Source organism: Nanorana parkeri, unplaced genomic scaffold, assembly GCF_000935625.1.
Source record: "Nanorana parkeri isolate BGI_ZX_2015 unplaced genomic scaffold, ASM93562v1 scaffold20, whole genome shotgun sequence".
Taxonomy (NCBI): Eukaryota; Metazoa; Chordata; class Amphibia; order Anura; family Dicroglossidae; genus Nanorana; species Nanorana parkeri.
Genome location: NW_017306288.1, coordinates 2,949,139 through 2,965,651, shown reverse-complemented (window position 1 = coordinate 2,965,651; position 16,513 = coordinate 2,949,139). Strand labels below are relative to the sequence as shown.

The following is a 16,513-nucleotide window of genomic DNA, read 5'->3' as shown; positions in this document are numbered from 1 at the left end:
GTTGTCTTGCAACAGGTCCCTCTGGATCATACAATGAGGATTAGGGGCAGTTTAACAACCGTGTTTATGTTTTTTTCCACATTCTTCCTGGACAGGAAGGTCATGTACATCACATAACTATATGCACATGCCTGCAGCAACCTCCCAAATCCTCAGTGACAGGTAAAGTTCCTACTCTTCTTGGTGGTGATGGAGCTTGCAGCTCTCTGCCCATCATTGTGAAGGGCAGCCTCACTGTCCAGTAGCAATGTGTGGGGGACAGTGGGGGGTTAAGTTATGACACTATCATGAATTGCTGAAGATTTGTCTGTCAGAACAGCCCGGCATTCAGCAGGGTTTGGAAGGCTGATACAAGAATTCATCATTTATAATGGATGTCACCACATTCTGGCATTTCTTCCATTTTCTCTAGCTATTGTATGTCTGGTTTCCAATACACCTTTGTTGTAAGTGTATGACTGCTGACAAGGCCAACATACTGTACATACCAAGTAGTCCTCAGCTATTGTAAGACCTGCAGTCGCTGCAGATTGATACCCAACAACTGCCTGCGGGCCCCGAAAGGACACAGTTATGTCACGCTTAATACTATACACTAGCAGAGAACAATTCTAATAATACATTTTACACTGATCGGTAATTTGTTTTTCCACTGCATCCAGCAAGCCCAGAGGCTCGTGTAAGCTGTATCAGCCACTATTTGCTCAGTCCAATCCTTTTGATTGGAGAAGGTTACTGCCTAAAGGATGAAATCCCAGCTGGTTTTCAGTTTTCACATTAAATGCCTTTGGTCCTCCTCTATGTCGCTGCCAGCCTTTATGATTAAATATATATACTACAAGCTTGTTTAAATGCTACGGGCTTTCTAAAAATACGGAGCTTTCACTTGAGAAAGCTCTTAATTGTAATTGTGTCAAGGTGGTTTAAACAAATATTGAAGACAACCTCACAAGCCTTTTACATTACAATAATCCTGATCTGGCAATATACAGTACAGTTAGAAAGGAAAAGTTTCCTAATGGCTTCTCTTATGTAAGCTAAGCATGTTTTCCTATAAAACACTGGGCATGAGGACATCTGCACATTGACACTTCTCTGCTGTTTTTCATGCACCCCACCAATGACCCCATGCTAATTCTTATGTACCTCAGCTGGGCCGCCCTTTTCCACCACTGTTTCTTATTCACCTCTCCTGAAATCCCCACTATTCATCTTACTTCTGGTTAAAGTGCTGCACACACACATTCTATCCCTCTTCCCTTTGTGAACTGTGAATGAATGACTAGTTTACATGGATATTTTCCAGCATGTCAATGAGGAAGTACCATAGATGGTCAGAAGGGTTCTTCAACTCCCCCTAGTACAGCTGTAAATGGGTCCTTGCTCAGTGGGTGTCATATTCCAATTTTTATGGCTATATCAAAGTCTAACGCCAGTTCACCTGTCCCTACTATAGACCCCTGACACTTCTGCTGCTGGCTTCTAGTTCCTAGCTGCTACAGGTCATTGGTCCACATCTCTCACACGTACTCTCCTCTCTCTATTCATTATGAACTCTCTAGCATGCAATTTCCTTTTTTTTCTTTTCTGGTTAAAGAAATACCTTGCAAAGCTCAAGTTCACCTGCTGGTGAACTTGAATGCCTTTGTTACCTAGCTTTATCCTCCTCATCACTCCATTATTTAGTATTCTGGCAAGTCTTTATCTTTTGTCACCTTTGCATTCTTGTTTTGCTTATCAGGCAGCATCAGCTTTCATATAAAACCCATGGGGGCAAATGACAAACACATTGCTAGCCCCTTTATTACCTGCCTGTAAACATCTGATTGGCCAGGATAAATCTCCTCCCAAGCATATCCACCCATTAGTAACAGATCACAGAATGTCTTTATATATGTGTAGGGGATATAAAGTAAAGCTTAAACACAGAGTATACATATAACATAATGTGATACAGTAATACAAAAATTTAAAAAGACCCCTAGATCAGAGGGAACTTTATCTAAAGTAGCAGTATTTAAAAATCTGAAGTGGAACTTTAGGTGTTTTTTTGCTCTCTTTTGTACCTGTTAAAAAAAGCAGCTTTTGCTACAATACTCGACTTCTTTTCAGAGCTGCCCCTACAGTATTTCTTCTTTACCACTAGATGCCGCCAGCCTTCCAGGTTGAATGACAGCCAGTGGCATTCAATGTACCTTCTTTCAGCCCCAGCTGTTATTGACCTGCTCTCTTGGGCGGCATCATCATGCAGCCTTTGCTCACAGCAGTATTGTGTATCCAGAGCATGGCACATACCCTGGGTATCACTTGAAAAGGGGGCACCACTCCATGAGTCAGCAAACTTTTTGCATCATCTTGCAGCCTGTGCTCACAGCAGTGGCATATCCAGGGCATGACACATATGGCACATGCCTTAGGTTTCACTTGCACTGCTTCTGTAATTATTTAACCCCTGCTGGCTGCCACTGCCTGTTAGTTGCTAGGACACCAGGTGGTCCTAGCAACTAACTTGCAGCAGCAGATGTATTTTATGTCGATAAGCCTCTGGCTCACAGTACTCCTGGAATGAGCATTGTTTACGATTCTTTATATGAGCTTTGCTTAGTTCAGGAGGAATGATCCCCCCTGCCACCAACAAGAAAGAAGAAGAAGAACCTGTGATGTCCTCAGACCAACCTAAACACTTTAGGAAAAAAGGAGGGTGAAGGGGATGAACTTCTGCTTACATAATCAGTAGACCTTTATGGTGTTTTTGTTAGTTATAATGGACCTTCACACAACAAAACAGCTCTGCACCCTTCTACCCCTCCCCAACAGAATAACATCACATGTATTTTTTGGGTGGGCGGTACCTTTTTCTGCAGGTACTTGCTCCCACTTCTTCATTCCTCAGCTAGGGAAGGATCCCGTAGCACTCAGCTCTCCCCCACCCCACCTGCAACCTCATGGGATACACACGTCACACACCGTAGGAGGCTTTTCCCCCTGCAGTCTGTGTCTTGTGCAAGTAGGCAGCGGGCTGTGAATGCAAAATGGCACTTGCCCTTTCTTGTAGAGTGTAAGCTCTCACAAGCAGGGTCCTCTAATCAGAAGCATCAGAAGGATCAGCAGCACTGCAAAGAATTGGGTGCAAGCAAGGCAGCGCTGAACTTCAGGGCTTGTTATGTATGTGTCTTTTAAAAGTAAGCAGCTACAGTACTTGTATCTGCTGACTTTTAGTTTCCCCATAGCCAGTCAAAGTTTCTTTTTAGGGAGCAATAAAACATAAGCTATCATAACATTCACAGCATACAGCTATACTGCTCATAGCTATCACATTTTTAAAGTTTTCATGACAGATTTGGACAAAAAAAAACCTTTAACAGATGTTTCATTTCGGCTGCATGGAACAGCAGAGGAACCACTGACCTTGCATTATAAGGTTAAGGTAATCACAATGACGTTGGGTAAAGCGGTTTACCATCCTGAAGTGTGGCAATCAATAGAGGAAGAGAAAAAAACATCACAGGTCAGATGACTCTTAAAACTCTTATTGTATGAAGTCTTCATATCAGAAATTCTAAACCCATTCACAATAACCTTAGAGCACATTGTAATAGGAATATTCTGTATGTGAGGAGAAACTAGAGCAAATATGACAATGTCAAGTCTAATGCTCATAATGACATTCATAATATTTATAATGACAATGTCTAACATTCGCAAATACACATATACAGTGGGGCAAAAAAAGTATTGTCAGCCACCAATTGTGCAAGTTCTCCCACTTACAAAGATGAGAGAGGCCTGTAATTGGCATCATAGGTAGACCTCAACTATGAGAGACAAAATGAGAAAACAAATCCAGACAAATCACATTGGCTGATTTGGAACAAATTTATTTGCAAATTATGGTGGAAAATAAGTATTTGGTCACCTACAAACAAGCAAGAGTTCTGGCTCTCACAGACCTGTACCTTCTTCTTTAAGAGGCTCCTCTGTCCTGCCCCTTTTCTCATTTTGTCTCTCATAGTTGAGGTCTACCGATAATGCCAATTACAGGCCTCTCTCATCTTTTTAAGTGGGAGAACTTGCACAATTGGTGGCTGACTAAATACTTTTTTGCCCCACTGTATAGAGATAAACAGTACGATCATCATGATCAGGATTTCAATGCAAAAGTTCAAATAGGGTATATGGGAAAAGCAAGGTGGTCAGCTCATTTGCCTGGCCAATACCACAGAAATATTCCCTGGCTGGATGCACTGGCCATCTGGATATCGCAGGTTGCCAAGAGCTGGTTGGGATGCCACCCAGAGTGTCCCAAGTTGCTAAGAGCAGGGAGATGTGTATGGCCTGTACACATCTGCAGGCCAGGTTCTTAGCGATCTGGGACCTACTAGCTGGAAAGGGGGCAGCAGACACATTGCAAACATTGTGCAGCAGAGCAGCCATGTCGCTCTGCCTGCCACCCCCCCTCCTCAGGAGATGCTGATTCAACCCGAGGCAACATTAAAGGGATGGCCCTGTAGGTGTGGTCCACAGTTGTAACTATCAGGAAACCAGCGCTCAGAAATGTCATGCTGTCATCTCTGGTGGGCCTGCATGTAGAGAGGAAGTGGCAGCATACAAGCTTTGGGAGATCAGCAACATTAGGGCTACATTCAAACTTGAGTGTCGGCTTCTTTGGTTGTCTTTTGTGCATTTTTTGAACATTTGTGTGTGCTTTTTTAGTCTTGAGCATTTTTGTTTTAGCCAATGGCAAGCTAGTTACTAGTAATGAGCTCAGGTTCAGACTAAAGTCGGTTTTATTGAAAGTGGAGTTTTTCTTTAACTAAACAACATTACGTATAGGAAGAGTCCAGTTCCCAGTAGTTTAAAGCAGTAAGTCACTGATCCCAGCAGATGAGTCTTTGACCATGTGTATCAGAGAAAGTCTACTGAATGCTGTTGTTAACACGCACTGTTGTGTCTACTACCCCCACCCAGGCTGTTAAATGAAGTTTCATATTCACCCTGTTGTTCCACCTTCACTCTTGCATTATGTAAATGTTTAACTCTAGAGCAGACCAGGAATTCTAGCAGGACATTTACGGAGTGAGGAGTCCTAAAACCTCTGAGCTTAGAAACAGACTGTACTTCCAAGCACAACAATTCTTTCAGGACATCGCTGTATTTTATTTGCAGATGAACATTTTATATTGTGATTGGCTATTCCTTCCATGGGGCTGAACAATTCTAAGCCGAACCACAAGGTGAGGAAGGTGGTTCCTCTTAACAGTAAAGATGTATTTGTGTCACCGACAACATCGTCAGGATTTAATGGATGGAACGGCTATTCTGACTTTGGGAAAATGGATCACAGGAGCCCAATACATGAACGGCAGCTTCCACCTCTCAGGGAGACATTGTATGGGAGAGGTCCAATAGGTAAAAGTTGTGAGTGAATGTTGCATGTATTGGAGTCATAGCAGAGGCACAGTGGGGAAAAGTTAATAAAAAAAAGTGGAGTAAAAACAGAAGACAAAAGTTGTTGTCCAGGTTGCACCTTATGGGATGGTGCAACAGTCAACAGATCCATATTGCTCCAAATTTCTAACTGAAGAAAAAAAAATGTAATGAATGAAAATCTATGTGTGCATACATTTTGATCGGATCCCTTTGTCCTTTAACCTGCATTAGAAAAATTACAAAATCTGTGCCCAACAAAAGGAGTTTCCTCTCCTTTTTTTTCTTACAGCTGAACTCCAGGTATACATTTTTAGACATATTTACACTGGTCCAGCTTGACCTACTGTGAAAATGCATATGCCACACCTGAATGGCCTATATGGCTCCTGTAAAGCACTGTAGTAGCCGGAGCTTCCCCTCTGCTCTGAACACACAGCGGGTTGCTTGCTTGGCACAGTGGCAATTCAGAGAATGCCTAGTATTTGCATCAATTAATACAAGGTGTTTTTTGATTGGACAAGGAACAGTGATTTCACAACCTACCCCTCGTCCAATCAGAACACCAGCAGTCTGTTTTTCTGAGTCCCCCTACAACAGTTTTATTACCTGCTGATCCTGCCAGATCATACACTTTTGCCCTTAAAACAAACCTGTGCTTTGCTCATCCAAGGGACTTCAGGAACTTGTAGCTTACACCAGACATTACTTTCACTCTTGGCTACTGAATGGCATGGCAGTGCTGCAAAAGGACTGTAAGGACAGGTTCACTTTAAAGAAACTTGACCTGTCCCAATCATGCAACTAGTGGAGTCAGAAGAAAATCTGAACTCCTGATCTGCATACTTGCTGTATGCAGCAATTTGTAAGGTAACAAAGCAATTGATCCTCCAATAGGACAGCACTACATACAGTGATTGCCATAATCTTGCAGGTGCTGCTCCAATGGCTTTGCCACAGTGCACCGAACACAGAGTCTCTTGCTCCGCACCGCCACCATTATGAGAACCTCTTTTATTCTATCAAAGAATACAAGGCATTCTATGATTGGATAAGGTGAAGAGGAGGGACAAATGACATAAGGATCTTCTCCTCATCCAATCAGAAAACGCCTTGTATTCACTGAAAAAAATGGGCAATTCTCTGAATGGCAGAGTGGCCAAGTGAGCAACTCCCTGTTCAGTGTAGAGAGGGGAGCCGTTGAAGCCACAGCCAGAAGATCACGGCTATCACTGTATGTATGGTGGAGTACTACTGTGATTTTCAGAATCTCCAGCTATCAGATATGGATACATCAAGCCAAGCTGGACCATGGTAAATTTCCATAAAAGATCATTCTTGGAGTTCCTCTTTAAAGTATTAGTTCACCTAATCTAGTTTTGTTTAACATTTCCATGCGGAATTAGGCAGTGAATCATAGGAACCCCAGCACTGAGATCTCAATATATAGATTCCCAGATATTCCCACACTGACATCACCATTGTGTGTTTCTGTAGCAATTTATGCGTCACAGCACATATATTGCATGTCCATAATCTGCTAAATCCCTTTTTATAGCAACGTTTTATTTAACAAAGACCATTAAAATAAAAAAAATATCTGCATTCCCTTACTCGCGTATTTCTCAGTTGCTCAGGGCTTCTGCTGTCATTAAATCATTAACAGGGGTTAATCACAACACTTAACTATTCAACATGAAGTGAATTCCACACAGGGCAATGAAGAAACCCACTATGAATACAAAAATGCTGTTAATGTTTAATGTAAAGCAGTTAATAATTTCTGCCTGATTCGATCACTGCTTCTATGGAAGGGCAGTCATGTATCTGGTGAAGACCAATATCATGGCAGCAGCCTCTCATACAAATCCAGTTCAAGCACCAATGGGTAGTGCCAGGGCAGCGTAGTGACACAAGTGGCTGTTGAATGTAATCAGGGCTACTGGAGAGTGTGGGTCCAGATGAGAACAAAAACACAATAGGTTTAACACAAGTAGTGCAGAATTGTGATGGCATCAACACAGAGGATATGAGATATTAAAGTATCCCAAACATAGATTTTTAATTGCAATCATCAGAAAACTCCTACCAATGATAAAAAGTATACTCCGTGAGACATGAGCAGTACTGTATATTTTTCATAACGTATGAGTTATAATAATCCACTGGCTGGATTGACGCCATACATCTACCTACTACCATCCATCTAATACAATTTATCAGTTAGGTTATATAAATATTGTACACTGTTTCCTATATGTTACATATGTAAATGGTGAAATGATAAGATGGGGGCATACTTTCGTTCCGCAATTCAGAGAACTTTGTCCATTTCTTCAGACAGTATAGAAGTGATATCTATGATAACATAAACAATAATAGATCAATTGATAATCCATGTAATCTTTAGGAAACTGTGCGTATTTATATAATCTAATTGATAAATTGTATATGATGGGCGGACTAGATGTAATGAAATATACACTGAGTGGCCAGATTATTATGACCACCCCATCAGTACTTTGTTGGGCCACGAGCTGACTCCACGAGATTACTTCGTTGGGCCGCCTCGTGACTCCACGAGATGATGAAAGGTGATGCGAGGAATCTGACACTGCACTGTTGCCCTTCTGTTGTCTTGTACCAGTCTTGCCACTCTCTGTTCTGCCCTAACATTGACTAGTCGCTGAGGGCCACAATTCGCACGTTCAGACCCAGATTTTCGGCTGACAGTCCAGTCTTTAAACACTTTAACAACTGATGCTCTTGAACATTTAACGAATTCTGCTGTTTTGCTGATACTCGCTCCATGGCTCCGAGCGCCAACAATCATCACGCGTTCAAAGGCTGTTAAATCGCGTTGTTTACCCATATCTTCAGAAAAAACTGTACTACTGTAGTGGTAAACAACCTGCTTCCCTATTTATAATGGTCTGGCCCTCTAGCAACTTCAGCATGAAATTATAGCTAATTATAGCTAATTTACCTAAAAAACGTCAGGTGCTCATAATAATCTGGCCACTCAGTGTATACTATTCATGTTTAAATAAGCATAATGTGTAATTTGTATTAATTTTATGATTGTAAATAAATTTCTGTTTTAGATAGTTTAACATCTCATATCCTTTATGCTGACACCTTCAAAATACCGCTTTACTTGTGATGATCTTATATGCTAAATTAGGGAAGGAGGTCTCATAATTTACCAAATCAGCGCCAAAGTATACTATTTATTAAAAAAACACAATAGTTGTGGTACAGTTAAATGGATCGTGGACCAGCTAGTAAGCAGAAAATCACCCAGCAGGTACATAATCAAGTAACAGACGCACAGCAGAGTATTAGATCTGAGACTGGTGTATGGTCACAGGGCAAGCTCAGGTTAGCAACAGTCAAGCAGCGACAGAGACAAATTTGAAGATAAAGGGTTGGTGAAGCAAAGTTTCAATGTAAATTCCGAGAAGGTCAGGAAAATTAAGATGGATCGGTAATCACAGTGTCTGGTCAGGTCAACAGCAAAGATGCAGTTGAAAACTGCTCACTGATCGGTAAGACAGGGTTTTAAGCAGACCAATTGGTGTTGATGTCAGGCAAACGCACATACTGTGAAACATGAATGAGTGCACCCTTGCTTGTTGAGGCGCAGACAACAGTGACCCCAAGTGAAGGGCTGTGCGTAGGTGACCATGTCAGTTAGGCGTGCCCTTTCTAACAAAACCTTTCTGACAGTAATCCAATAAATATTAATGTGCAAAGGTTCATCTTACCAGTAAGCATAGCCATTGATGGCTCTGTAATTACAAGAGACCCTGACAAATTTTGAGCTTTTCTGCAATTAGCGGACCACTGCCATTCATGCATTGTAGCTGGTGTTGGACGAGGGTCATGGGTGGGCTCACCCAGTAGTCTTGTACAAGAGTGGGAAGATACCGTATCTCTCCAGATTTCCTTCTCAGAAAGATATCTTCCCATTTATGGCCAGCCTTAGATGCAATAAAAAAGGGTTTTAAGTTTGGGTATGCATCACCACTAGTAGTCAGCATGATGACCCATCATGCCATTGATCGATGTGTATATGAGACATATAGAACATCTGTAGCTGAGATGCATGCAGAGCTCCCAATACATTTAGTATTATTGGTGCTACTTTACTCAACAATTTGTGTTCATGGCTTTGGCATCAAGACAAGGGTATAGTAGTTCCACTGTTCATTAATTTAAAAAAATGGTAAATTGATTACAATGGTCCTTGTTCATTTTTCGGTGAGAGGGTGACCCTCATTTTCTTTGTTAAGCAAGCAAGGCACTATTTACTATAATGGCACGTTTAGGCTAATGCCTGGGGTACCATCCAGGTTTGAAATTTACAAGCTTTGATTACTGTTTCCTTTGTTCATCCCCTTCATCTGTCCATCTCTAGATATTTGTGTTTAAATTCAGTAAGAGGAATGTAGAGAAATCTCTTCACATATGGGCGTATTTCTAAAGCAGTAAATCTGACATTCAGAAAACATTCACTGCAACTAAACCTTCCAAGTGCATATATTTTGACCATGATTGATTCACCACCAGAAAATGTTTGGTGAAAGTCAAATTCACTGCTTTAAAAACAGACCCATGTCTGAGATATAGAAGCAGATGATACAACTCACCATTGCCTTCCAGAAACCAAAAAAATCAACTTTGGGTAAAATGTTATATTATATGATCGCAAATGGGTCCAGTAGTCAGATATGTTAAACGCTATGATTATGATTAATCTCTATTATTTTACAATCATAATGGACTGAACATATTGTTTTCTCTCTTTGGTTAAAGTACCCGGGCCAATTTCTTTTGACGTTCCACTGGAAAATGGTGACACAACTAGTATAATTAAGAAGCATCCTCCTCGGCGTCTCCAAGTAAGATACATTTACCAGGCCTTGCCTGTGCTTTATGGTAACATCATGGCTTTTGTCTTCTGCCTGTACTTTCTACTATCTGAGATCTTTGCTTATGTGATGTGTAACTGATAGTCAGAACAAGCATTTGATCTAAACTGGAGGATATTTAGTTGGCAAAAGCACCATTCATCAAACACGATTGCCATTTTTAATTTTTTTTCACCTTTTTCATATAAATTATTCCATCTCAGTAATGCTGATCTTTTTCAGCCACTTCCTGTTTACTTGCGCTCTCTCCAGCGTCAGCTGCACATCATTGCTTTGGACCAGCTTCCTAATAGTGACAACTGTGGACTATGCCTACACAGTGAGTGTCTGCCGGCCCCCTTGGAGTCTTTAACAGGGGCATGTGTGACAGGCAGGGCCAGTGCTAGACATTTTGTGCCCTAGGCAAGACCATCTACTTGCACCCATCCAGCCGCCCCTACACACACATGGCCCCATTTTCCTCTTGGCAAGCTTCAATGGGCGATAGATGGATATAAGCAGCCAGGACAATAGCCAGACTGCTATTGGCTATTTTAATTTGAAATATCCAATAGCAGACTGGCTATTGAAACACCAGCAACTGAGGAGAGGAGCGGACCTGAGAGAGAAAGTTGTCTCTCAGTTCCGCTCCTCTGCTCAGTGGGCGGAGGTAATAGCCAGCCTGCTATTGGCTTTTGCAATTTGAAATAGAGGAGGGGGGCACTGTGGGTGGGTAAATGGTCGAGTCTGCGCCCTAGGCAGCAGTGTGCCCTAGATGGCTGCCTTGTTTGTTTAGTGGCAACACCGGCCCTGGTGACAGGATGAAAATGCAGGAGAACTATTGGGGGACAGTTGTCACCCTTACAGGAAGTGCCTGAACAGAACCTATATTTTAATGAAAGCTGCAGATTTAAATGGTGGAAAACAACTTTTAAATTATATTCATTTGTTAAAATGTATAGTACATTTTACAGACTGGGTTAGATCTATTTTAACAGTGAAACTTTGGTCTATATAGAAATCTAAATTACTCAGCGGCTCAGTGATGTGCATTTCAGTTATATGTTAATTGTCTATATATAAGTCCTTCCAGAAATATAAAAGAGGCACATAAAATGTTTCATTAACTCATTTACAACTATATCCCAGGACAGGCAATTTTACAGACCATTGAGAAACATGCAGCTACCTGGTAATGAAGGCTGTGGCGGTAAATAACCGGACTCGATTAAATGTCGCATTTGGTTTAGCACTAGGATCTTTGTGTAAGCGCTCACTAAACTCAATAAGTTCAGAGTACAACTCACACTGAATAAAGATACGATCTGTCAGTGAGTCGACCAAACGGCTCCTGAGATTCAAACTGGCAATCTAGTATTTGGCTGTAGGCAAACCCATTTCGATTCCACAGGGTGCGAAATGTGTCAAAGCAGAATTGTAGTATGGCTGAGGGTAGGCTAGGCATCTCTTTCTATAATGTGCAAATAAAGACAGCATACCTGCACATTATGGCAGACTTAACGCTAGGTTTGCTTTTCTCCAGGGCTGACAGCTCTGCAATTCCCATTGCTGCCTGGTCCCCTGATGCTGCCATCTTCTCCTCCTCTTCTTCTGGATCCATTATTTTTTCTGGACATTGGGCAGTCACCAATGAGTGGGCAGCCACAACTGATTCAGCCATTGGGCAGCCCCAAATGTTGTAACTCTTGCACATGCATTCAACTCCATTCTTGTGATCTTACAGATGAGAGGAATGTACACTGAACATGCACTGCAGGCAGTGCACACCAATAAAAACTTTTGCTAGGAGCAAGGGGAAAGAGTTTTTTGGGAAAGATACTGGCAAAGTTTTTTTTCTGTTAATAAGATCTATCTCCTAGAATGTATTTGTAGAGTTTAGTTCCACTGTAATATGTAAGGGTAGTATACCAGCAATTCAAATGTACAGGCTGCACAGGGGCTGCTGCAGTAAAGACCCAGTCAGATGCTATTGGCAGGGAGTAGGGTAAGTTAGAAGCTTATTGTATTTATACACAAGATTAAGTCACACTGAAAGAATGAGGTGCAGTTGACTGGGTACCTCAACTTGAATAGGTAGAACTAGCTTTATTAGCACCAAAAGCTGACAATGATCTCACAAAATGCATTGGTTGGCACCTGTCTGTTGTAGGGACCCTGCCATATGCTGGGGTGCCCCTAGTATAAATGTAGTGTTTGCTGCTAGACTGTACCCAGCCTGAGCTCTGCTTGTTATCTGGGTTTGTTCCTAGGCCCAAGGACATGTTTGTTTCCGCCTACTCCTGCGGAGTGTTATTCAGTAGACCTAATGAAAAGATAAAATGCTTTAGTTACACATATTTATTTTGCCCTGACCAATCACAAGTTTATGTCAGTAATGTGGCTGGGGAAGGTATTACATTTTTGGGGAGACCTTCTTGAAGGGTCCTTCCATCCGTCATGCTTCTCAGGCCTGCTGCTTGGGGAAGGAAGCTGAAGAAGAGTTTTGCTTGATCAATATCCCATCTGGGCTTAAAGGTCCACAACTACAAATTGCCCATCTGGGCTTAAAGATCCACAACTGGCCTATGAGGGGGGCTGAAGAAATGTAAAGGCAGTTGTCCATCTGGCCTACCATATTTGCATAAACATAGGTTTAAGACACTGCAAAATACAATGGAGAGGAGGGATTGTTTGCTGCCGTTTTTCGGGTATTGTAACGGCCGCCGCCGTCACCTGCGGGCTGGGGAGGAGGAAGCGGCAGCCAGCCGCTCCTTCGCTGGGCCGATTGCGTTCCAGGGTGGAGCCCACGCTCCTCACTTCCGGGTTTCGGGACCTCGTGCGTTCCACCGTGGAACGCGGAAGTGCGCCGAGAGGTCGCTCGGCTCCTCCTGTCAAACGGAGGCCTATTTAAACGGCCAGTTGAGACAGCATGGCGTTCCTGAATTGAGCAGAAACGCCTGCTGTCTTCTGGGACCCTCCACTTGCCTCCAGATTGTGCCCTCCAACATTCACCGGATCCGGAAACCACCGAGGATCCCCTGCTTCTCCCATTGAGGCAGTTTCCACGAATCGCAAGTACTCTGAGTGCAGTTGCACCCTCTTGTCATCGGGACTGTTAAAGTATCGCCTGCATAGGCTTAAGCTGCTAGGGGGGGTTTATACTCGCTTCAGTTGTGCATATCTGTGGACTCCTGCATTCACATTGGCCATTTATCAATTACCACCACTCCTCAACCCTAGTTTGCGTAGTTGAACCTTTTCCGTTACCTTATTATTTAACCTGAGGCTGTGATGCGAGGAACCCTAACTCTCTGTTAAAGCTGAGAGAGTGAAACCTGGGTTCCATACCTGAGAAGCCTCCGCAGCTGCGATCCACACTACTTCAGTCCATACAGGCGTTACAGGTATTCTCTACCTCCAACCCTCTCTCACCTGGACCACAGAGCCAATAAAATAGCAAAAAAAAAAGAAAGACAGACAGAGTGGAAGTCTGTCTGTCAACGTTTGTGGGTCCATGCGTGTTTGGTTACAGCTAAAGGGCAAATTACCAGTATAAAGGCTAGAAGGACCTGACAAATCCAAAAAGCTCCTTCAGGAGTCATTGCTACACTATTTTTGCACTTTATATGTTATTTGTTGTGTACGTATGCTTACAATAATTTAGAGATTTGCTTAAACTAAGCCAAAACTTTACATTTAGTTTTGAATAGAATGGATTAGGGTTCTGTCAGGTTTTTATTTCCACTTATGCCTCTCTTGGAGAGATTTCAGGATAGGAAGTGATGGTAATTCTCTCCAAAGGGAGAGACACACAGACAAAAACATATGTTAGTAAAGTTGTGAAGGGTGGGTTAGAACTTCCTGCCCTAGTGATAACTCCAATAGGTTTTGAGACAAAAACTACCTCAACTTCTTTTGGCTGTGAGTTAGACTTCAAAATGTTATGTAAGGCATGATTTCCCATTTTCCCTGAGGTGACACAAGCTTTTAAACACAATTTCCTTAAAGTGTAATCAATGTCATTATTTACACACTAACTGTTGAAAATTAGTCTTGCTTTAGTTAATTATAATTTTTGTCATCCTATATTATTGGTCTGCAGAAACTTGAAACAGCACCACTGCCTTCTATATTATCTGCAGAGACTATTATCAGTAAACAAGAAGCTGCAGCAGCACGGAAAGGAAAGGTAGGTATTCAGGTAGGCTGCTGTCCTGGAACTTAAGCTAACCAATACTGCTGTGCTGGCTCTTTTGCTAACTGCTATGCTAGCCCTGTGGCTAACCAATACTGTTATGCTAGTTTTTCAGCTAACTCATATTGCTAAGCTAGCTCTTAAGCTAACCAATACTTCTAAGCTGGCTCTTTAGGTAACCTATACTGCTGTGCTAGCTCTGTAGCTAACCCATGCTGCTGTGCTAACTCTGTAGCTAACCCATGCTGCTGTGCTAGCTCCTTAGCTAACCCATAGTGCATTGTAAACTCTTTGCCATGCATTCAGGCTAAATTCAAACACTTGCATTTGTAATAAAACAGTTTATACCAAGTTTTAGAATGCATTACCCGAACCCGAGGTGATGGTCATTATTGTTGAATTGTAAATTTCCCATAACGTCTTCCAGGACAGCATCACGAGATGGAATCTCCTCCCCCACACACAGGAAACACGTCACTTAATCTGCTTAAAAGACCCTCCTCTCCTCCACTCCCTCAGTCTTTTGTGTTTCCTCAGTCAAGCTGGGGAGCGCGTCACAGAACGCTGAGAGAGGGCTTCCAAAACAATAATGGTATACCTATAGGAAAAACCAGAAATGTAATTCAGTGATTACATCAGAGCTGATCAGTGGCAGAGCCACCAGCTAATTTCACGCTATTGTTTACTGGTTGGCTCTGAGCGGCGGCAGTTAGAGTCCATTACACTGTACGCATGCAAACATTAGCATGAACAATTACATGTGTAAAGTGTAACGTATGGTCCAAATGCAGGACCCTGAACGCAGGTTTACAATTGTCCATGCATTACAAACATGTAGGCATACAAACCCCCATGTGTAAATCCCCTTCATCTGCCAGCATCTCCTTTATTTCTATGGTTACCCAAAGCATTACAGTTTGCATAATTACGGGGCTAACTTTTCCTATCCTACCCTACCATCTATCCTATCCTTCCTATCCCATACTCATTGTAAAACAAGACTACAAGAAGTAAAATGGAGTTTTAGTTTCCCTCTTAGTTCCAGCCCAGAGATTGTATGTCTAAAATAATAATATAGAAGTTTCAATAGTTTAGAAGGGAGGAGGTTAGTGGGGTTGTATTTTAAAAAACCAAAAATGCTTACCTTAAAAATAAAAGTAATAATGAAACAAACTTGGATGCTGGACTTCTACATGAGGGCTGGCCCACTGGAAGGGTTTTATGTCAGTGCTTGGCTTTCTTCTATCTTTCAGCCCCTAAGTGTGCACCTTCTCCTTCCCCCTGGAACACACACAATGTGGCTGGAGGACTGACTGGCCTCTACGGGCTGCACCTCCTCCACTGTATACCCATACAATTCTGGCACCAGTCTGGCATGATTTGCTGCAGGTTAGAAATCAGAAGCACTGCCATTAAATGCCAGGTCAACTGGAAGTGTAAAGTTTTTTAGGGATAACCCAAAATGGCTCCAATACCTGGCACATGTGCAAAAGCGACTCATGTATAGACAAGCGCCATCCACAACAGCCATACCCAACGGAAATCAAATGCAGAGTGGTCACTGCCGAAGGTGATTCGGTGTTGCAATGGGATGTGGCTTCTAATTTCTGGCACCATCAACTCACATCACCTATCTACCCTCTGGCTTCTGCTACAGCTTACACAGGCATTATTTTCTCTGGCCTGGCAGCTCCCACCACCAACCTTGCCACTGGCATGGACTGCATTTGGAGTGCCTGCAACAACTGCCATGATCACCAAAACCCCCCTTATCACCCGGGTCAACCTGGGACATCACCAATATCCTCCCTTATCACTAGGGTCAACCTGGGACATCACCAATACCCCTCCTTATCACTCGGGTCAACTTGCATGATGACCAATAACCCCCCTTTTATCACTTGGGTCAACCTGGGACATAACCAATGCCCCCCACTTATCACTTGGGGTCAACCTGGGACAAGACCAATACCCCCCC

General features: G+C 42.5%; 1 protein-coding gene across 2 annotated transcripts in view; it reads left to right on the top strand.

Annotated features, from left to right (window-relative positions):
- Window positions 1-5,036: 5,036 nt before the first annotated feature.
- CUNH14orf105 (chromosome unknown C14orf105 homolog) overlaps window positions 5,037-16,513 on the top strand; it is an 18,813-nt gene continuing 7,336 nt past the window's right edge. The window contains exons 1-3 of one of the 2 annotated variants that reach the window (XM_018562466.1): window positions 5,037-5,409; window positions 10,246-10,331; window positions 14,443-14,529. In XM_018562466.1, the coding sequence (XP_018417968.1) occupies window positions 5,202-5,409; window positions 10,246-10,331; window positions 14,443-14,529 (381 nt within the window). In that variant the 5' untranslated portion in view covers window positions 5,037-5,201. The remainder of the gene's footprint in view (window positions 5,410-10,245; window positions 10,332-14,442; window positions 14,530-16,513) is intronic. The other variant, XM_018562474.1, reaches the window with a different exon arrangement.